At 37.9% G+C, this 17,361-nt stretch overlaps 2 protein-coding genes across 6 annotated transcripts in view; one reads left to right on the top strand and one right to left on the bottom strand.

Annotated features, from left to right (window-relative positions):
• LOC126382334 (teneurin-m) overlaps nucleotides 1–3,591 on the top strand; it is a 373,029-nt gene extending 369,438 nt beyond the window's left edge. For both annotated transcript variants that reach the window (XM_050032131.1, XM_050032130.1), the window contains exons 18-19: nucleotides 85–456; nucleotides 569–3,591. In XM_050032131.1, coding sequence (XP_049888088.1) covers nucleotides 85–456; nucleotides 569–925 — 729 coding nt within the window. In that variant the 3' untranslated portion in view covers nucleotides 926–3,591. The remainder of the gene's footprint in view (nucleotides 1–84; nucleotides 457–568) is intronic.
• Nucleotides 1–17,361, bottom strand: part of LOC126382360 (N-acetylgalactosaminyltransferase 6-like) — a 166,402-nt gene that overhangs the window by 138,902 nt on the left and 10,139 nt on the right. For all 4 annotated transcript variants that reach the window (XM_050032173.1, XM_050032175.1, XM_050032174.1 and 1 more), the window contains exons 8-13: nucleotides 17,091–17,201; nucleotides 16,430–16,588; nucleotides 15,448–15,510; nucleotides 11,409–11,539; nucleotides 10,356–10,467; nucleotides 9,623–9,804 (exon numbers count right to left, since the gene is read on the bottom strand). In XM_050032173.1, coding sequence (XP_049888130.1) covers nucleotides 9,623–9,804; nucleotides 10,356–10,467; nucleotides 11,409–11,539; nucleotides 15,448–15,510; nucleotides 16,430–16,588; nucleotides 17,091–17,201 — 758 coding nt within the window. The remainder of the gene's footprint in view (nucleotides 1–9,622; nucleotides 9,805–10,355; nucleotides 10,468–11,408; nucleotides 11,540–15,447; nucleotides 15,511–16,429; nucleotides 16,589–17,090; nucleotides 17,202–17,361) is intronic.

Below are 17,361 nucleotides of genomic sequence, written 5' to 3'. Positions count from 1 at the left end.
TCCATACTGTTCACAACTTAATTGAACATAATTAATCCGAATTTGCTTGTATAAACTTATTAATTTTCGCTTATTATTTTTCAGGTAAACGATAAGCTATCTGACATGGACTTCGTCCCGACACCTCTTCTGAAAATGGAGCCGATCACCAGAAACCTTCTCCCAAGAGTGTCTTACAAACGTGGGGTATTTGGCGAAGGGGTTCTAATCTCTAGAGTGGACGGCAAAGCCTTCATAAGCGTTGCCGATGGAGCCAACAGCGTTGTAGAGGATGTCATAACAACAGTCTTCAATAACTCCTACTTCCTCGATGTGCACTTCAGCATTCATGATCAAGATGTCTTCTATTTCGTGAAAGATAATACGCTGAAGATCAGAGATGATATGGAAGAACTGAGGAGGCTTTCTGGCAAATTCAACGTATCACAAGACGAGACTAACGACCAAGGATTAGAGGTAAAAGTTTGTTTTGATAACTATACAGTCCATTGTTTTCTTTTCATTGTTAGATCTCTTTCTTAACTTATAAATTTTCATGTTTTTAATATTAGCGTTGTTATATTTCCAGGTCCGGGTACATGCAGTCGGTAAAGGTTCTGCACAAGCAGTAATCGTTCTTCGATACGGTGTTGATCCAGCTCAAGAAAGGATTAAGCTTTTGAAACATGCCCACAAGAGAGCCGCCGCCAGAGCATGGGAAAGGGAAAAGGCTCTAGTAGCCGCCGGCTGGGAGGGCAGAGGAACGTGGACTGAGGAAGAGAAAGAAGAACTTATATCTCACGGGATAGTGGACGGCTGGGCGGCAAAGGATGTCCACTCCCTGTCCAAGTACCCGCAGCTGGCGGACGACCCAGCCAACATCATGTTCGTGCGCGACGGCAGGCGGAAACGGAGAAAGAGCGGGCGCGCGCGCCACCGCTCGTGACTTCACTAACGTGCCATAACCGCCATGTTCCCAACACCCGTCGACAAAATGGCGGACGTTCGGAATCTCGGTAGGGTTTTAGTTGATACAATTTATAGGACTGGAGTGTTATGATGGCATTGTATGGTCGATCTTGTGATTGGATGTGTATTTGAAAAGCGGACTGACGGTTTTCTAAGGAAAGGAAATGGATAGGATAAGAATGGAAGGAACGGACAAACTTTGTTATGTTAAGCCATAGTGACTCTTTTTTTTCGTACTTAGCTGTAACCAACAATCCCTGTTTAAGCTTTTTTACTTATCTCTCATTGGACTGAAGAATCTCTTCAAATATACCTATATACTAACTCAACAGGGTACCGAGTCATAAATAAAATGAAATTTAATAATACTATTAACTGAGCATAATATGAAACCAAAAATACTCAATGCGATCACAATTATTTTATAAATCTTTGATATTATTTTTACAATATTACCTATTTTAAATCATTTATATCATATTAACAACACCTAGAATATTTTCACAAGCCCATGTATTCCTATCACATATTTTAGCCAAATATTTCGTTCTATCCATACCTTTAGGTATTTGTAAATAATATTTTATTCTTGTAGTTGTTCCTTTTAATGTTAGGCCTAAGGTCTTTTTTTACTTCGCAATACTATTACTATCTAAGCAATAATTTTATATTTTTTTATATCCTAGCGCGTTTCTCTTCAAATTGAATGACCCCAAGGATTTAGTAGCAAGCCTGGAACCTTGTCGCATTAAATTTGCGGATATCATTTTAGTCCACAGCATAATTTCCATAAGCCGTACGTATTATTTCGGAGCAACAGAGTTCTAAGTAGATTCAGGTGAATATCCCATAGCGTAGCAAGGCTTCAAATTAAAAATGCAAATAAAGTAGCTCCTACATGTTGGAAAGTCAGTTTAGTTGGAAGTTTTGAAATTCCCTGAAATACCCACAGATTGTTCTAAATTCTTACGTATTCGTAACTGATGTTTAGATAATAGATAAAAATAAATTTAGAAATGCAAGCCCACAGATAATTGAAACTTGGAAACGTGACCATATAACACAGACTGTTGACAGCTGCATTCCAACATTGGGTTCATTAACATTCACGCGAGCACCATATGGCCAGAGGTCATCAATTGGTACAAAATATACTGCTTACTTGAACTGCGGCTACGGTCAGCTCGTGTATACAGTAAACGATAATACGTACATCTGCATGTGTTGTGCAATAATCAAGGAGTAGTTTACATAATCGTCTAGGGCCCTTCTTGCTGGCTTACAAAGCGTGTTTCCTTAGAGACTGAATTATTTTTACTTTATCAATGAGGGATTTTCCAATCGACGTTCCCCAAACACACGATAGATGGCGTTGTTCACGTTTAATGTGATAATTACCTACTTTCTCATTGCCAGGGTACATAATTATACAAAAATGTAATGTAATGGCAGAAACAGCAAGGCAAGTGTTATCAATGAAATTAGAAGTTTAAACGAAGAAAAACTTTAACAACGCCATCTATCGTGTTTTGGGGAACGCCGATTGGAAGTTCCCTCATTACATTTAAATGCGTAAAGTCCACCTACAAATACACCGAACAATTTGAAATCAAGGATTTTACGCAATCAAATGTTAAAATTACGTGATTTGTGAGCGTTTCCAAAAGTAAGTCAGCTGGAAGAAAAAAATGTAATTAAATAAAATTGTAGATTTATAGTATATGTCCATAAATGTGTCTCATTTAAATTGTGGTGTCTACTCCGTGTTAGAAGTACTAATTTAATGCTAGTTGACTGAGTGGATGGTGATATGATTCGGATATTTTTTACAAAAAGATGCTAGTATCGGGTACGTTGCCCCGCGGGCTAGCGGTCGGGGCCCTTTGTGGTGATATTTTTGCAAAATGTGACTAAACGAAGCAATACATTGTAATGTAATACGTCTTATCCTTTATTTAGTATACTATAAGGTGTATTTTTATTTAAAATAATATATTATTCTATTGTGAATGTAGTTATTCATTTCGCGGTGATATTTACTAGAGCAGTATAGTTATCTTTTTTATAATGTATAAAGAATTCTAATTTGTAAATAGGTACTTAAAGTTGAGGAATGTAATCTGTAAAAATATTGTACATATCTTTACGCTTGAATTATTTATAAACCGGTAAGATTATAGAGTACGACAATGTAATATACGACACGAGAGTGGCAGGTGTTGCCAACCCCTTGAACGTGTTAGTGATGCGAACTGTAGTGCTGGTAATGTAACTCATTACACCAGCACTCCAGTCTGCTACAACGTAGCCCAGGCCGATAACACGACCAAATTGAATCGTCACACTCTCCAACGCCAATAAACCGCGCACGAGACCTTTTGATTTGGTCGTAATCGAGTCCACACCGCATAGCTCGCCATAGAGCCCTACCATAGCTTCTAGATTATTTTAGAAGGCTTCACAGTCCACGGAAGGCATTTCTTGTAGAACTCAATTCCTCGAGCTGCATTTAATTTGTACTATTGTAGATACAACTTGTAGGCCTGGATGGGTTTGCGTACATTAGCAGATTTTTACTTCGAATCTCATTTTATTGCCTCTTTATTTGAGGTTTTTAGTCGCAAAGACTTTTAAGCTATTCTTAATGATCATCATCATCATCAATGATTGAATTAAACCATAGATAATAAAATAGGACTTTACATGTATCATGGTGTTGCCACAATTATTGTAAAATACTCCACGAAGGTATAACTCTTGACAGTTCCAATTTGTAGTATTTTTAAATGATTCTGGCACCACTAGAATTTAGTTTATTCATCTATGCGTTTATCTTAAAAAATTAAAGCCATTTTGAATCTCGAACAAATGTTATTTTTTAAAACGTAAGTGTTATTTCGAACTGAGTTTATATTTTAAATCATTAAGTACATAAAATACTCATTTATTCTTTATAATTATATGGTCAGTAATCTTTTAGACTGTTTAATATAAAATGTGTTAATGTACGGAACCTTGAAGGTTCATTCTGAATGTGTATAGATAGCAGTCATACTCATAGTTCAGCGTACATGCTCCGAGGCGATGTAAGCATGTACAATAATAATTATAGAAAGTATTCTAATGGAATATGTAATAAAAATATTAAAGTATACTTTGGCATTTTGATTTCCCTTTCTGATATTTTAGATTCCTTAAAATCCATAATCCGAAGACTCAGCCAGTAAAAGGCGTGATTGAAAAAAAATTGCAAAAAGTATCGAATTTATGTCCTCATTATTTTTGGAGAACATAGTAAGTAATAAGTAGTAGTGGTAAGTAGGGACTTACCAGACTATGTTCTCCAAAATAATATAATATATAGATAGCGCTGTCCAGCTTTAACATGATAATTACCTATTTTCCCATTGCTCGGGTACATAATTATTCAAAAATATATACACACACACACACACGCGCACACGCGCACACGCGCGCGCACACACACACACACACACACACACACACACAGACACACACAGACACAGACAGACACATACACACACACAGACGCACACACACACACACACACACAATATTCACTCCCAATATTGCTTGCAAAATAAACAATTTCGAACAGAATAATAATGGTTGGAAGATGTAATTGTGCCTAGGTGTAATAAAAAGGGTCATCATTTATACCCAAAAACAAGAATAAAATATGCACATGTGTGATATCCATGAAAATAGAACGTTAAAGGAAGGAAAATTAAAAATAATATACATTAAAAAAAAAAAACAAGTAAATAATATCAAGTAAGTTGTCTTACCTTATCTTAAATCATGAACAACGCCATCTATATTGTTTTTGAAGAACATCCCTCACTGAATCAAACACCTATTACATACCTATATAAACTGACGTCTGCAATTCCTGTGAATTACAGACAGATGATTACCTCATCGTCCGTAACCAATCAAACACTATAAGTAATACACCCATTTCCTAAACTACACTAAAGAAACTAAATATTTCCCCGACACCAGCGGGCTTAGCACCGTAAGCGCGCGACTCTTTCTCGCCCCGACATACGTCACCCGTCACTCTTTCACAGTACCGCACAGAAAAAGACAGATGATCTCTGTCGCGGCGAGAAAGAGTCGCGTGCTTACGGTGCTAAGCCCGCAGGACGGCTAAAAAGGCCACATCAAAAAAAACAAAAAGCAATATTGCTATTTGACATTTTTTGCATTGCACACTTATTACATGCGCAAATGACAATTAGCAATATTGCTTTTATAGATGACTTGATTTGATGTGACCTTGTTAACCCCAGTTATCCATCACCACACCACCAACCAACCGACCTGTAGCATAGAATAAAAAATAATACTACGTACAGAACGGACACTCCCAACAACTCTCGGTCTGTCTAAATGGCCTATTTTTTGACGCGACTTATTGTAGATTTGCCGCAGATGGCATTAACTACATGGCCGGACAAATGGGGAGCGCTGAAGGCTCTCACCCGGTACAAGGTTTAAGACAACAGGCCTGAGGGTGCCCAGTTGGGCGCGAACCTCGGCTCAAGGCGTCGTCTGAGAGGAAAATATTTGAAAGAATTAATCGACCCTAGGGGGTCGATAGCGATAACCGCGGATTGAGGGAGTCTAAATGGCCGTAAACCGCTAAGGAGTAAGGGAGCGCGTACGAATCGTCTGTCTCGCTCGCACTTACGTGGTAAGGCGGCGCATAGTAAGAACAAGATTTCTCTATGGAGGGTGTGACAAAGATAGGGCACTGTTACGGCATATAGATTCTTAACATTATCATGTTGAGGCACATTATCGCCGCTGATGTCGCTAATTGACATATCTGAAATTATTGGCGCATCTGATCTGCATCTTTTGCTATTGTCAATAAGACACAAGTTATTTTAGCAAAAAATGCAGATACGTCATTTTGTAAAATCAACCACGATATGATGCATTATGGTATGTAATAAAAACATGGCGTCAAACTATAAAAATATTTTTATTTCCATATATACAGTCAAAAATACTAAAGTAAAACTACTGATTAGTGATATGTTTCGTTTAGAAAAAATTCAGGAATATAAAATTTAGTCTCGCACAAACATCAAATCAACGAATAATACTAATATATTAACATGTTACACCAAGAGCCAGAGACAACACACAATGGCGCTAATTTCTGCAGACGTCATCTCATTTTATTTTAAGTTACACCTGTCATTTTCTCATCCGTTGCAAAAGAAAGGGACGGATAATCGACAGGCATAAAATTTATGGAATACACGTCAATTTTAAGCAGTAATCTGAAACAACCATCTAAAATTTTACATCGGCCAATAACCCGACAAAATTAAGTAGACAGCACGTCAAACGGGTTGCATATCAGCGACATGCCTATTTTATTTGCCCGGTTTATTCATTAATTCACTCATTCATTTTGAAATGAACAGTTGTCAATCATGCCTTACCTTTCGGCGAATAAGAAAATGACGGGTTATAACTTAAAATAAAATTAGGTGTCTACAGGAATCGAGGCTAATATCAAAATATTCATTTATAAATAACCCACAAATAGTGTTAAACTAAATCAACTCGTTAATTCATTCAAATGCCAAACCTCAGTCTTAACATGCATTCAAAACAGTACAATATAAATGCATATTACAGCTTCTTTTTAAATATAAACAGTTTCAACAATAAACATAATAATGTTATCAATTATAATTCATCCTATAATTATGTTTAATTTAAAAAATAAATTCTTTTTAATACGAATTGTAACAAAAATATAATTGAATACAAGTATTATTTACTTAAATAATTCTTAAATTATGAAATAATAAATTCATGAACGAAAATCATTTTCTCCTTAAAATTAATGAATAGAAACTCACGTTATTGAGTTTTCGTTGTAGGTATGGCAATATTTAATTTAAAATAATGTTTGTCTTATAAAAAAGCAACCGTTATACGCCTTTACACAATGTGCAAACAAAAAATATTTTTTTACTGGTATCATCATATTTTTACAAATACAAACAAATGCTAATTTCCATGATCATCAAATTATTCGATTTATCGGGTATCATAATTTGAATTAAGAACTACGCACTTGAATACAGATTTGAATTAAGAGCTACGCGCTCAAATGAAATACAGAACCGTATTTATTCTTAATTCAAAAATATAAATAATTCGATGCTTCACCCGAAACAATTAACGAATTTTTTAAATATTTTTTTTATTTATAGAATTTATATCGAGCGTTTCTTTAAGTATAACAATATTGATTAATAACTCGATCAACAAAACTTAATATTTGTGATGTCCTAAATCAAAAGGGACCTTGTCGCGTAAACTCCTCTTGTTATAAGAGCCTTTTTTGTTTGGATTATGACTATTTATGACGTTTGTTAAAGTATGAAAATAATTTGTAAGTATAGGTATCTTATTGGAAGTATTCGCCAGCATTTAAGCTGTACTTAAGTACAAAAGATAAAATACATGTACTATTAAATAAAATTATTATACACTTTCATACACCCTTTAACATTTCAAAGTTTTACGTGCAATGATTCTAAGCAGTATTGTTTAGAAAACAATATTAACATCCGAATACAAAGCGGTCTTTATGTCATTCTCAGGAAAATTCCCAAAGTAGGAAAGGCGCGAAAGCTATGTAAAAAGAGCTTTATTAACTTGGCCTTTAGGCACATAGGATCGGGATCATATTTAAAAGCACCAAGTATTACTATTAAAGAGTTTTTCATCATCTCCCTAGCATTATCCCGTTTTTTCACAGGGTCCGTTTACCTAACCTGAAGATTTGACAGGTCCGGTTTTTTACAGAAGCGACTGCCTGTCTGACCTTCCAACCCGCGAAGAGAAAACCAGCCCAATACAGGTTAGGTCACATACCTCCGCAAAATACATTTCTCGGGAATATGGGTTTACTCACGATGTTTTCCTTCATCGCTGAGCACGTAATAATCATTTATGATCCAAACATGAATTCGAAAACAAATTCGACAATCATTGGTTGTCATGGACTATTAGTTTTTATTTTACAACAACAAAATTCCCACTTTGGGAACTACCCAACCAAATACTATTACGTATAATTTCATTACTTACGCATTAATACTACTACTTATAGCTATATAATAATAAAAAAACATACTTGAGGACGTTTTCCCTCTAACAGTTTAGTTTCTAACAATGACCAGACTAACTATTAGCATCTATTCGACTACTGACTAACTAACTAATCTAATAAAGCACAGCAATATTGATTGTCCATAATACATTTTCGGAAGTTATATATAAAATTCTAACAAATATACCTTTTAGTATTTAAGGCGAGGAGACGAGTCACAGGGACTGTAACCTGTCACCTGACAGAGGGCAGCAGTAACTGTCAGTACTATTCAGTGTACGGCTTTGAAACATACTACTCTGGGCGCCATCCCACTCGCGTCAGACAGAGTACTGCGGGGCGGAAGGCAAGAGGGAAACCACTGCCCTATTTTACCCTAAAAGTAGCATGGAGAATGCTACACCGACAAGAGCGTGGGTCTTAAATTAGTGATGATGATTTATAGAATGTGTATGTTTTACGCTCAGGATATGGAGGATCCGTTAATTAGTAATTTAAAATTTCTTTCATTTTTGAAAAAAATATATTCGAATGACGAATTTCTAGTAATCCGATTAGCTCAATCCTACAAGCGAATAACTCGAATACCTGTAGACTCTAATGAATCATTCACATCGCTCATCACTATTAAGAACGTTTTTAGTATTTGTAATTATCTACGTACCTGAGTAGTAAAGATATCGAGCAGGCAAATGCTGCTTCGACATAGATATTATAAAAAAAACCAGCCAAATGCCAGTAGGACTCGCGTACGAAAGATTCCGTACCATTAACTAGGTAAACAAAATGTAGGTACACAAATTTCGTATTGCCTACCGGTTTCCATTATTGATATCGAGCAAAAAAGGCCAAGAAAATCGCGTTTATTTTATGGGAGCCCTTAAATATTTGATTTTGTTTTTAGTATAACAATGGCCCCGATTCCTGGAGACACCGCCTAATTTTATTTTAAGTTATATCCGTCATTTTCATATCCATCGAAAAGGAAAGAGACGGATGATTCACAGCTCTTAATTTTAGGAAGAATGAGTAAATGAATGTGTCGGGTTATTGACTGATGTAAAATTTTTAGACGGTTGGTTTAGATTTGTGCTTAAAATTGACGTGTGTTCCATAAATTTTATGCTTGTCGATTACCCGTCCCTTTCCTTTTTGGCGGATAAGAAAATGACAGATATAACTTAAAATAAAATTAGATGGTATTTACAGAAATTAGCACCAATATTTTATGTTTTTTTTTTTTTTTTAAGAACGTCTAGGGCCCTGTGCCGAGGTTTTTCCCCAGCTATACAGGTTGTGAGAAGCTGCAATATTTTTGAATTTGAATTTGAAGTATTATTGTTATAGCGGTAACAGAAATAAATAATTTGCGAAAACTTCAACTGCCTAGTTATCGCGGTTGTTGAGATATAGCCTCGTGACAGGGGGACGGACAGACAAACATTTTTCACCCTTTGGGCACGGAACCCGCAAAACTAGTTTTATATGTTCTAATCTACATACGGTTGTGGGCCGGTGACCACGGGCCGAGGTTTGTCCCAGTTTTTCATCTGCTCGTGGTCCACGTCGTCAATGTCCCACTGCTGGGACTCTCTGTCCTTTATACACGGGAATATGTACACCGACTGACTCTCGACGTCACCTTCGAGACAACCGCCGCTCTTGTGCTGAATTGTGCGTGTTTTCTGGAAATAGACAACCAAAAATAAGTATACAGGGTGTTAGTGACATCGTAACAAATACTGAGGGGTATGATTCAGACCATGATTCTGAGTTAATATCAAGTGGAATTTTCCGTCACTAATACCACCACGCTTCTCCAGTGCGGATTGACTGTGGCTTTTTACGACTAATACCCGGGACGAACGATTTAACGTGCCGTCCGAAGCACGGAATCATCTTTTTCGGACAATCAGGTGATTCAAACCCGCAATGTCCTTACCAAACAAGGGACAGTCTCACAAAGTGATTTCGACAATGTCCCCATCAGGAATCGAACCTGGACTTCTAGATCGTGAATCACCTGATTGTCTGAAAAAGTAAGATGATCCCGTGCTTCGGAAGGCACGTTAAGCCGTTGGTCCCGGCTATTAGCCGTAAAAACACCTCCACCAAACCGCAGTGGAGCAGCGTGGTGGAGTATGCTCCATACCCCCTCCGGTTGATTGAGGGGAGGCCTGTGCCCAGCAGTGGGACGTATGTGGGCTGTTTATGATGAATGGAAGGCAGTACTTACTACATTGTACCTCCAGTACTGGTTGCCGCCGCCCAAGTGGCACGAGTAAAGCAAAATAGGACTCTTCTTCCTGGACTCTGGCAGGTCCCAGCATATTATCCTCTTCCGTAACCTGGAAAATCAAATATAGCAAATGTCGATTCTGGACTTCTTTTCGTTGTGAGGTCTTCTTCTAGCGTGTGGGTTGTGAGGTGGATTACCAACCCCAACAACCGTGGTGTCAGGGTTATTATTGAGCCGCCATAGGCCCCTGATATGACTCATGTAACGACTATGTTGTGATGTGAATTACCAACTTCATCAACCCTGGTGCCAGGGTTATTATTAGAAAGATCGATTCGGTAGGCACGTTAAGCCGTTGGTCCCGGCTATTAGCTGTAAAAAACACCTACACCAACCCGCATTGCAGCAGTGTGGTGGAGTATGCTCCATACCCCGTCCTGTTGATTGAAGGGAGGCCTGTGCCCAGCAGTGGGACTTGTATACGCTGTTTATATTATGTATTACAATGCAATAATTTCAATCTGTGAGGTCTCAGATTTGAATCCCATCTAGGGCATAAACCTATAATTTTCTTGTTTTCGAATTCATGTTTGGATCATAAATGATTTACGTGCTCAGCGGCATGAAGGAAAACATCGTGAGGAAACCCACATCCCCGAGAAATGCGTCTAGGAGTGTGTGTGAATGTGAATTAACCGTATTGGGGTGGATTTCCCTTCGCGGGTTGGAAGGTCAGACAGGCAGTCGCTTCTGTAAAAAACCGGACCTGTCAAATCTTCAGGATAGGTAAGCGGACCCTGTGAAAATACGGAATAATGCTAGAGAGATGATGAAAACTCTTTAATAGTAAGGACACTGGGTGCTTTATTTTAAATATGATCCTGATCCTTCTGCCTAAAGGCTAAGTAATAAAACCCCTTTTACGTAGTTTTTGCGCCTTCTCGGAGTGTGTGTGAAGGTGACCTAACCGTATTGGGCTGCATTACCCTTCGCGGGGTGGAAGGTCAGACAGGCAGGCGCAGTAGCAGCTTTTGTTGGTTTGATAAATACCTAATGTCCTTGTGCCAAGATATCATCCACTCCTGCTCAAAGTCGGTGACCCGGCACGGGGTCAAGGTCAGCTTGTCATTCTGACGGCCGCTGTGTGCGTCCACGCAGTAATCACCTCTCAACGTCTTTATCTGTAAATAGAATCAATAAATACAATGGTGATGATTCCAGTAGAGAGCCGTGGTAGCCCAGTTGGTAGAACGCTTGCCTCTCACTTTGAGGTTGCAGCTTCGAATCCAACACAGGCCTAAACCAATGATTGTCGAATTTGTTTTCGAAATCATGTTTGGATCATAAATAATTATAACCTGCTCAGCGGTGAAGGAAAACATCTTGAGGAAACCCACATTCCCGAGAAATGCATTCTCGGAGATATGTGACCAAACCTGTATTTTCCCTTCGCAGGTTGGAAGGTCAGACAGGCAGTCGCTTCTGTAAAAAACCGGACCTGTCGAATATTCAGGTTAAGTAACCGGACTCTGTGAAATATTCAGGTTAGGTAAGCGGACGCTGTGAAAAAACGAGATAATGCTAGGGAGATGTTGTATACCCGATATCAGCCCTAATATCATGAATAAGCCCTAATATTATTGTATTGAGCGTATACAGACCCCCCGCTTCATCTTATGATCTATTTGAGAAAGTTATTGATGAAGCTTTATGCAAATTATGTAATAAAAGCAAACATGTTATCGTCTGCGGTGATTTTAATATTGATATTCTGGAAAATTGCTCATTAAGTACTACATTCAAATCTTTATTTCTGTGTTATAATCTTGTAAATCTTTTTTCAGAACCAACCCGAATCACGTCACAGTCCGCGAAATGTATCGATAATATTTTTAGTAACTTAGAACCTTGTGATAAATTAATAATTAATAAATTAAAGTCAGATCACTGTGGTCAACAAATATCTTTCAACTTATTTATTGACCGCTCACTGAAAAAGGATGTTACATGCAATCCCATATCAAGTAGTCGTTTAGAACAATTCAAAGATAATATGTCAAACAAATTACCAGAACTTCCTTACTGTGATGACCCAAATTTGTTATATAACTCCCTATTTAATCTAACAAAATCGGAAGTTAGTAAAGTATTTAAGGCAAAAACAATTAAGAAAGCAGACACACCAATTTTTAGTGACTGGGCGACGGTAGGAATTTATAAGAGTAGAAACAGGTTGTATGAACTTTATGAAGAAAGAACATACAATCATAGCGTAGCTTTTCACGACTATGTAAAACGGTATTCAAAAGTTTTCAAAAGTGTTTGCGTTACCGCGAAGGCAATGTTTGTTAGCAGTAAAATTAAAGGTAGCTCAGATATTATTAAAATGACTTGGAAAGTTATAAATAGCGAAAATGGGAAAGTCAAAGCACGCGATCTCGAGTATCAATTACAAATTGACGGTAAACTACTCACAAATGATAAGCAAGTTGCTGAAGCTTTTGAAAAATTCTTTACTGACATTCCATTTTCGACTACCAAGGACTTGAAGTCATCTCCTGCACTCGCTCAATCACTTGTAAAGGAGCACATAGATACGTCCAAAGTAGATAAACTAACATTTACACACGTGAGTCCTAGGGACGTCTTAAGAGCTTTTAAATCTTTAGAAATGAAAAAGACTGCAGATCTTCATGGTCTCTCTGTTAAAATCATTAACTCCGTGATTGATTGCATAGCTCCCTATCTATCATGTATATTTAATAAATGTGTAGACAATGGTGTGTTTCCAGATTTAATGAAGCACAGTAAAGTCATTCCATTGTTTAAAGCTGGTAGTACTTCTGACCCTACTAATTTTAGACCAATATCTATACTACCCACGCTTAGTAAAATATTTGAAAAAATTTTATTACTGCAATTACTTCAACATTTCAATTTAAACAATTTAATGTCTAATAAACAATTTGGTTTCACAAAGGGTCGCTCAACAACCGATGCTGGTGTTGAGTTAATAAATCATGTTTTTCAGGCTTGGGAGGAGTCCAAAGATGCTATTGGTGTCTTTTGTGACCTTTCCAAAGCCTTCGATTGCGTTTGTCATGATATATTGATCGCGAAACTTCGTCACTATGGAATAACAGATAATGCCATCGCTCTTTTGGAGTCGTACCTTAGTGGCCGCGTTCAGAGGGTTGATGTGCATGGCTCCAGATCGTGTGGATCTAACGTCACTATAGGCGTCCCGCAGGGCTCAATTCTAGGTCCATTTCTATTCCTAGTTTACATAAACGACCTACCTAGTCTTGTAAAACATGAAGTGGTGCTGTTTGCAGATGATACCTCCTTACTTTTTAAAGTAAAGAGACGACAAGATTCCTTTGACGACGTAAACAACGCCATTTCAGAGGTAGTGGATTGGTTTACTGTAAACAACCTGCTACTTAATGAAAATAAAACAAAATATGTTTATTTTACGTTATCGAATGTTAGTAGGCCGCTCGATTCTATTATTGTAAAAAATAAGGAATTGGACCTCACGGATACTGCTGTATTTTTGGGAATTACTTTGGACGCTAAGTTGCAATGGAGTCCTCATATTGATAAGTTGTCCAAAAGGCTCAGCTCAGCAGCATTCGCGGTCAAAAAAATTCGTTTAATAACCGATGTAGAAACCGCGCGATTAGTTTATTTTGCCTATTTCCACAGTCTAATGTCGTACGGCATCTTGCTGTGGGGTCATGCTGCAGATGTGAACAGCATTTTTGTTCTGCAAAAGCGGGCCATTCGGGCGATTTACAAATTGGGACCCAAGATGTCACTTAGAAATAAATTTAAAGAAATTAATATTTTAACTTTGGCATCACAATATATCTTTGAAAACTTAATATATGTAAAAAAACATATAGGATTATTTGCGAAAAATAGCGATCGGCACATTGTTAATACCAGGAATAAAAATAAACTTGCTTTACAAGTCAGTCGATTACATAAGATTACTAAATCTTTTAAGGGGCAATGTATACGTTTTTACAATAAGATTCCCATTGACATTCAGAATTTGCCTTTCAACTGTTTTAAGACAGTAGTTAAACAAAAACTTTACAAAAAAGGTTATTATAAAGTTAGTGATTATTTAGAAGATATGAATGCATGGGATTAACTGTCTGAGAACCGATATTAGGCAGCTAAATTACTCAATTGTATACCAATATTTTATGTTTTATGTTTATTTTTATTTTTTTAAAGAACGTCTAGGGCCCTGTGCCGAGGTTTTTCTTGCAGCTTCTTTTCCCCGGCTATACAGGTTGTGAGAAGCTGCAGTAGTTTTAGGCGGATGAGACGTTCGTTATGTAAAATTGACGATTCAAAGTGTAACTATGTTACCTACTGAATAAAGATATTTTTGAATTTGAATTTTGAATTTGAATTTAAGTCTATAAAGTTCGTCCATCGGACCGGTATAATCGGTGGATCGGGTGGGCATGGCCGAAAGTACAACACAACATAACACAACACAACAACATTTTCGGATAATTCTGTTATTTTTAGAGCCGTCCTAGGCTAGTCGGTGAGACGCATAACTCTCAGTGTGAGGACGCAGGTTCTAATCCAACACGCACCTGGGTTCTTATGCCAGGTTGTATGTTATTAAACTAAAAATTTATATGTAACAAGCAAATAGATAATTAATAATAAATAATAAATATATATAAATAATTATATCATAATATATTATATATAATTAATAGATAATTGTAATATGGAAGAAATTGCTGCTTAACAATTAGGCCGCCAAATTGTGCTGTATCTTTCGTCCATTTGTGTAAATTTATTTTTATATGTGGCGTGCAATAAAGTATATTTGATTTGATTTGATAATTCGATCATTATTACTCGCTCAGCGGTGAAGGAAAACATCGTGAGGAAACCCACATACCCGACAAATTTGACAACCTGTATTGGGCTAGTTTTCCCTTCACTAGGTTGGAAGGTAAGACAGGCAGTCGGAAGATGATGATGATCAACTCTATTTTTTTTTATAGGACTATTAAGCGAATATATAAAAAACAACTTTCCAATAACATACCTTTCCTGATGCATAAGGTTTCGGTTCAACAGGGGGATATTTTTCCGGTAAATCAAACGCTATCTGAAACAAAACACATAACAAAAGTTCACGACTATGTTCCAATTGGGGTAGTCAGACATACGATAAGCTGAAAGTCCTATCAGTTTCTTGCAAAGTTATAAATTGACTGGTTGCACTTAAGACCTCCTGGTTACATGTCGTTACTGTAATAGACCAAAAACACCTACAAAAACAAATTTTATAATTATGACAACTAATGGTTCATAATTTCACCACTGTTTACAAATAACCCGCTGGCCTCAGTGACTGAGACTGCTCTTTGATTGTACATTCATCGCAAATTCAATTACACAATACAAAATCCTTAAGCTAGGTATCGTCATCATTAATTTAGGTTTGATACTTTTTCAGGAAAAAATAGGACAATGTTTCCCTCTTGCCTTTCGCTCCGCAGTAGATTCAATTCATTATTCTGAGTTAATATCAAGCGGAATTTTCCATCGCAAAAGTATAGAATTTAAAAATAATTTAAAAAAACAAAAACAATCATTAATTTTCGACGTAAAATTCCACTTGATATTAACTTAGAATCATAAGCGGAATCATCTCCCTCAGTATTTGTTACGATGTCACTAACACCCTGTATATGTACGAGACAGATATGTTTTATGATGGCAGTCACTGACCACCCTGTATATCTAGGAAACAAATGTGTTATGTTTGTTTTATGGTGTAGGTCATCATCATCATTGGCCACAGCATCTATCGTAGATGATTCTTGCAGCACTTGTGAGTTTGTGCGCACCCTTTCAGATGCGAGTGGAGTGTCCTCTCCACAGGCGCTGCATGCCTGGGACGCAGTTCAGAGAGCATGGACTTGCCCAGCATTCATGTTCCCCTCTCGACCTCTTCGACTGTACCCACAGGAATGACGAGTCATTACGTGTGGGGCCGATTTGGTGTGGTGTAGTTCACTGACCTGTGTAATGAACCATTTGAAAGGCTTGCATTGCAACCTGTCCCGCAGCGCCTTCTGCTCCGAGATATCGCCGGGGTCTATATTGAGGTAATGCGGTCGACGCTGGTACAGATACTGCGCGTATTCGTCCATCCACACTTCTGCTACTCGCCGATAGTTCTGGAACAATCTCATTGTTACCGAGTGCCACCTTAACGCGTACGTGCGAGCGAAACAAACAATACGAATTCAAATTCGTCTTACTTCACATGGTTTTAACGGCCTCTGTGGACCAGTGGTTGAGAGTTTCCGGGTTCGAATCCCGGTGGGGACAAGTCACAAAAATCACTTTGTGATCCTTAGTTTGGTTAGATATTACAGGCTAATCACCTTATTGTCCGAAAGTAAGATGATCCGTGCTTCGGAAAGCACGTTAAGCCGTTGGTCCCGGTTACTACTTACTGATATGTAAATAAGTTGTTGTTTCATGAGCCATGTCAGGGACCTATGCTTGCCGACAAACTGCCTCTGCAGCTTGGCGAGACTATTCTCATGTAAACGTGTAAAAATATCCATCTGAAGACTTCGTAACTACAGTAGCTGCAGGTCTTTGGTAAGTTGTGTCTCTGCCCACCCCATTAGGGACTACGGGCGTGAGTGTATGTATGTATGTTAACCGTACCTTGCCAACGAAGTCCCCGTGTCCCGGGTTGGGGAAGGGCGCGAACTTGCGGTAGATGTGACCCACGCGCGAGCACGGGGCGTCAAGCATGCGTCCGCCACACTGCCACACCTGCGTCCGACCCGAACATATTAATACGGTGGTGCTTGACTTATTGTAGATTTGCCGAAGATGGCATTAACTACTTGGCCGGACAAATGGGGAGCGCTGAAGGCTCTCACCCGGTACAACGTTTAAGACAACAGGCCTGAGGGCGCCCAGTTGGGCGCGA

This window comes from Pectinophora gossypiella, chromosome 4, assembly GCF_024362695.1.
Source record: "Pectinophora gossypiella chromosome 4, ilPecGoss1.1, whole genome shotgun sequence".
NCBI lineage: Eukaryota > Metazoa > Arthropoda > Insecta > Lepidoptera > Gelechiidae > Pectinophora > Pectinophora gossypiella.
Note: the sequence above shows the minus strand (reverse complement) of the source record. Positions and strands in the feature narration are given on the sequence as shown.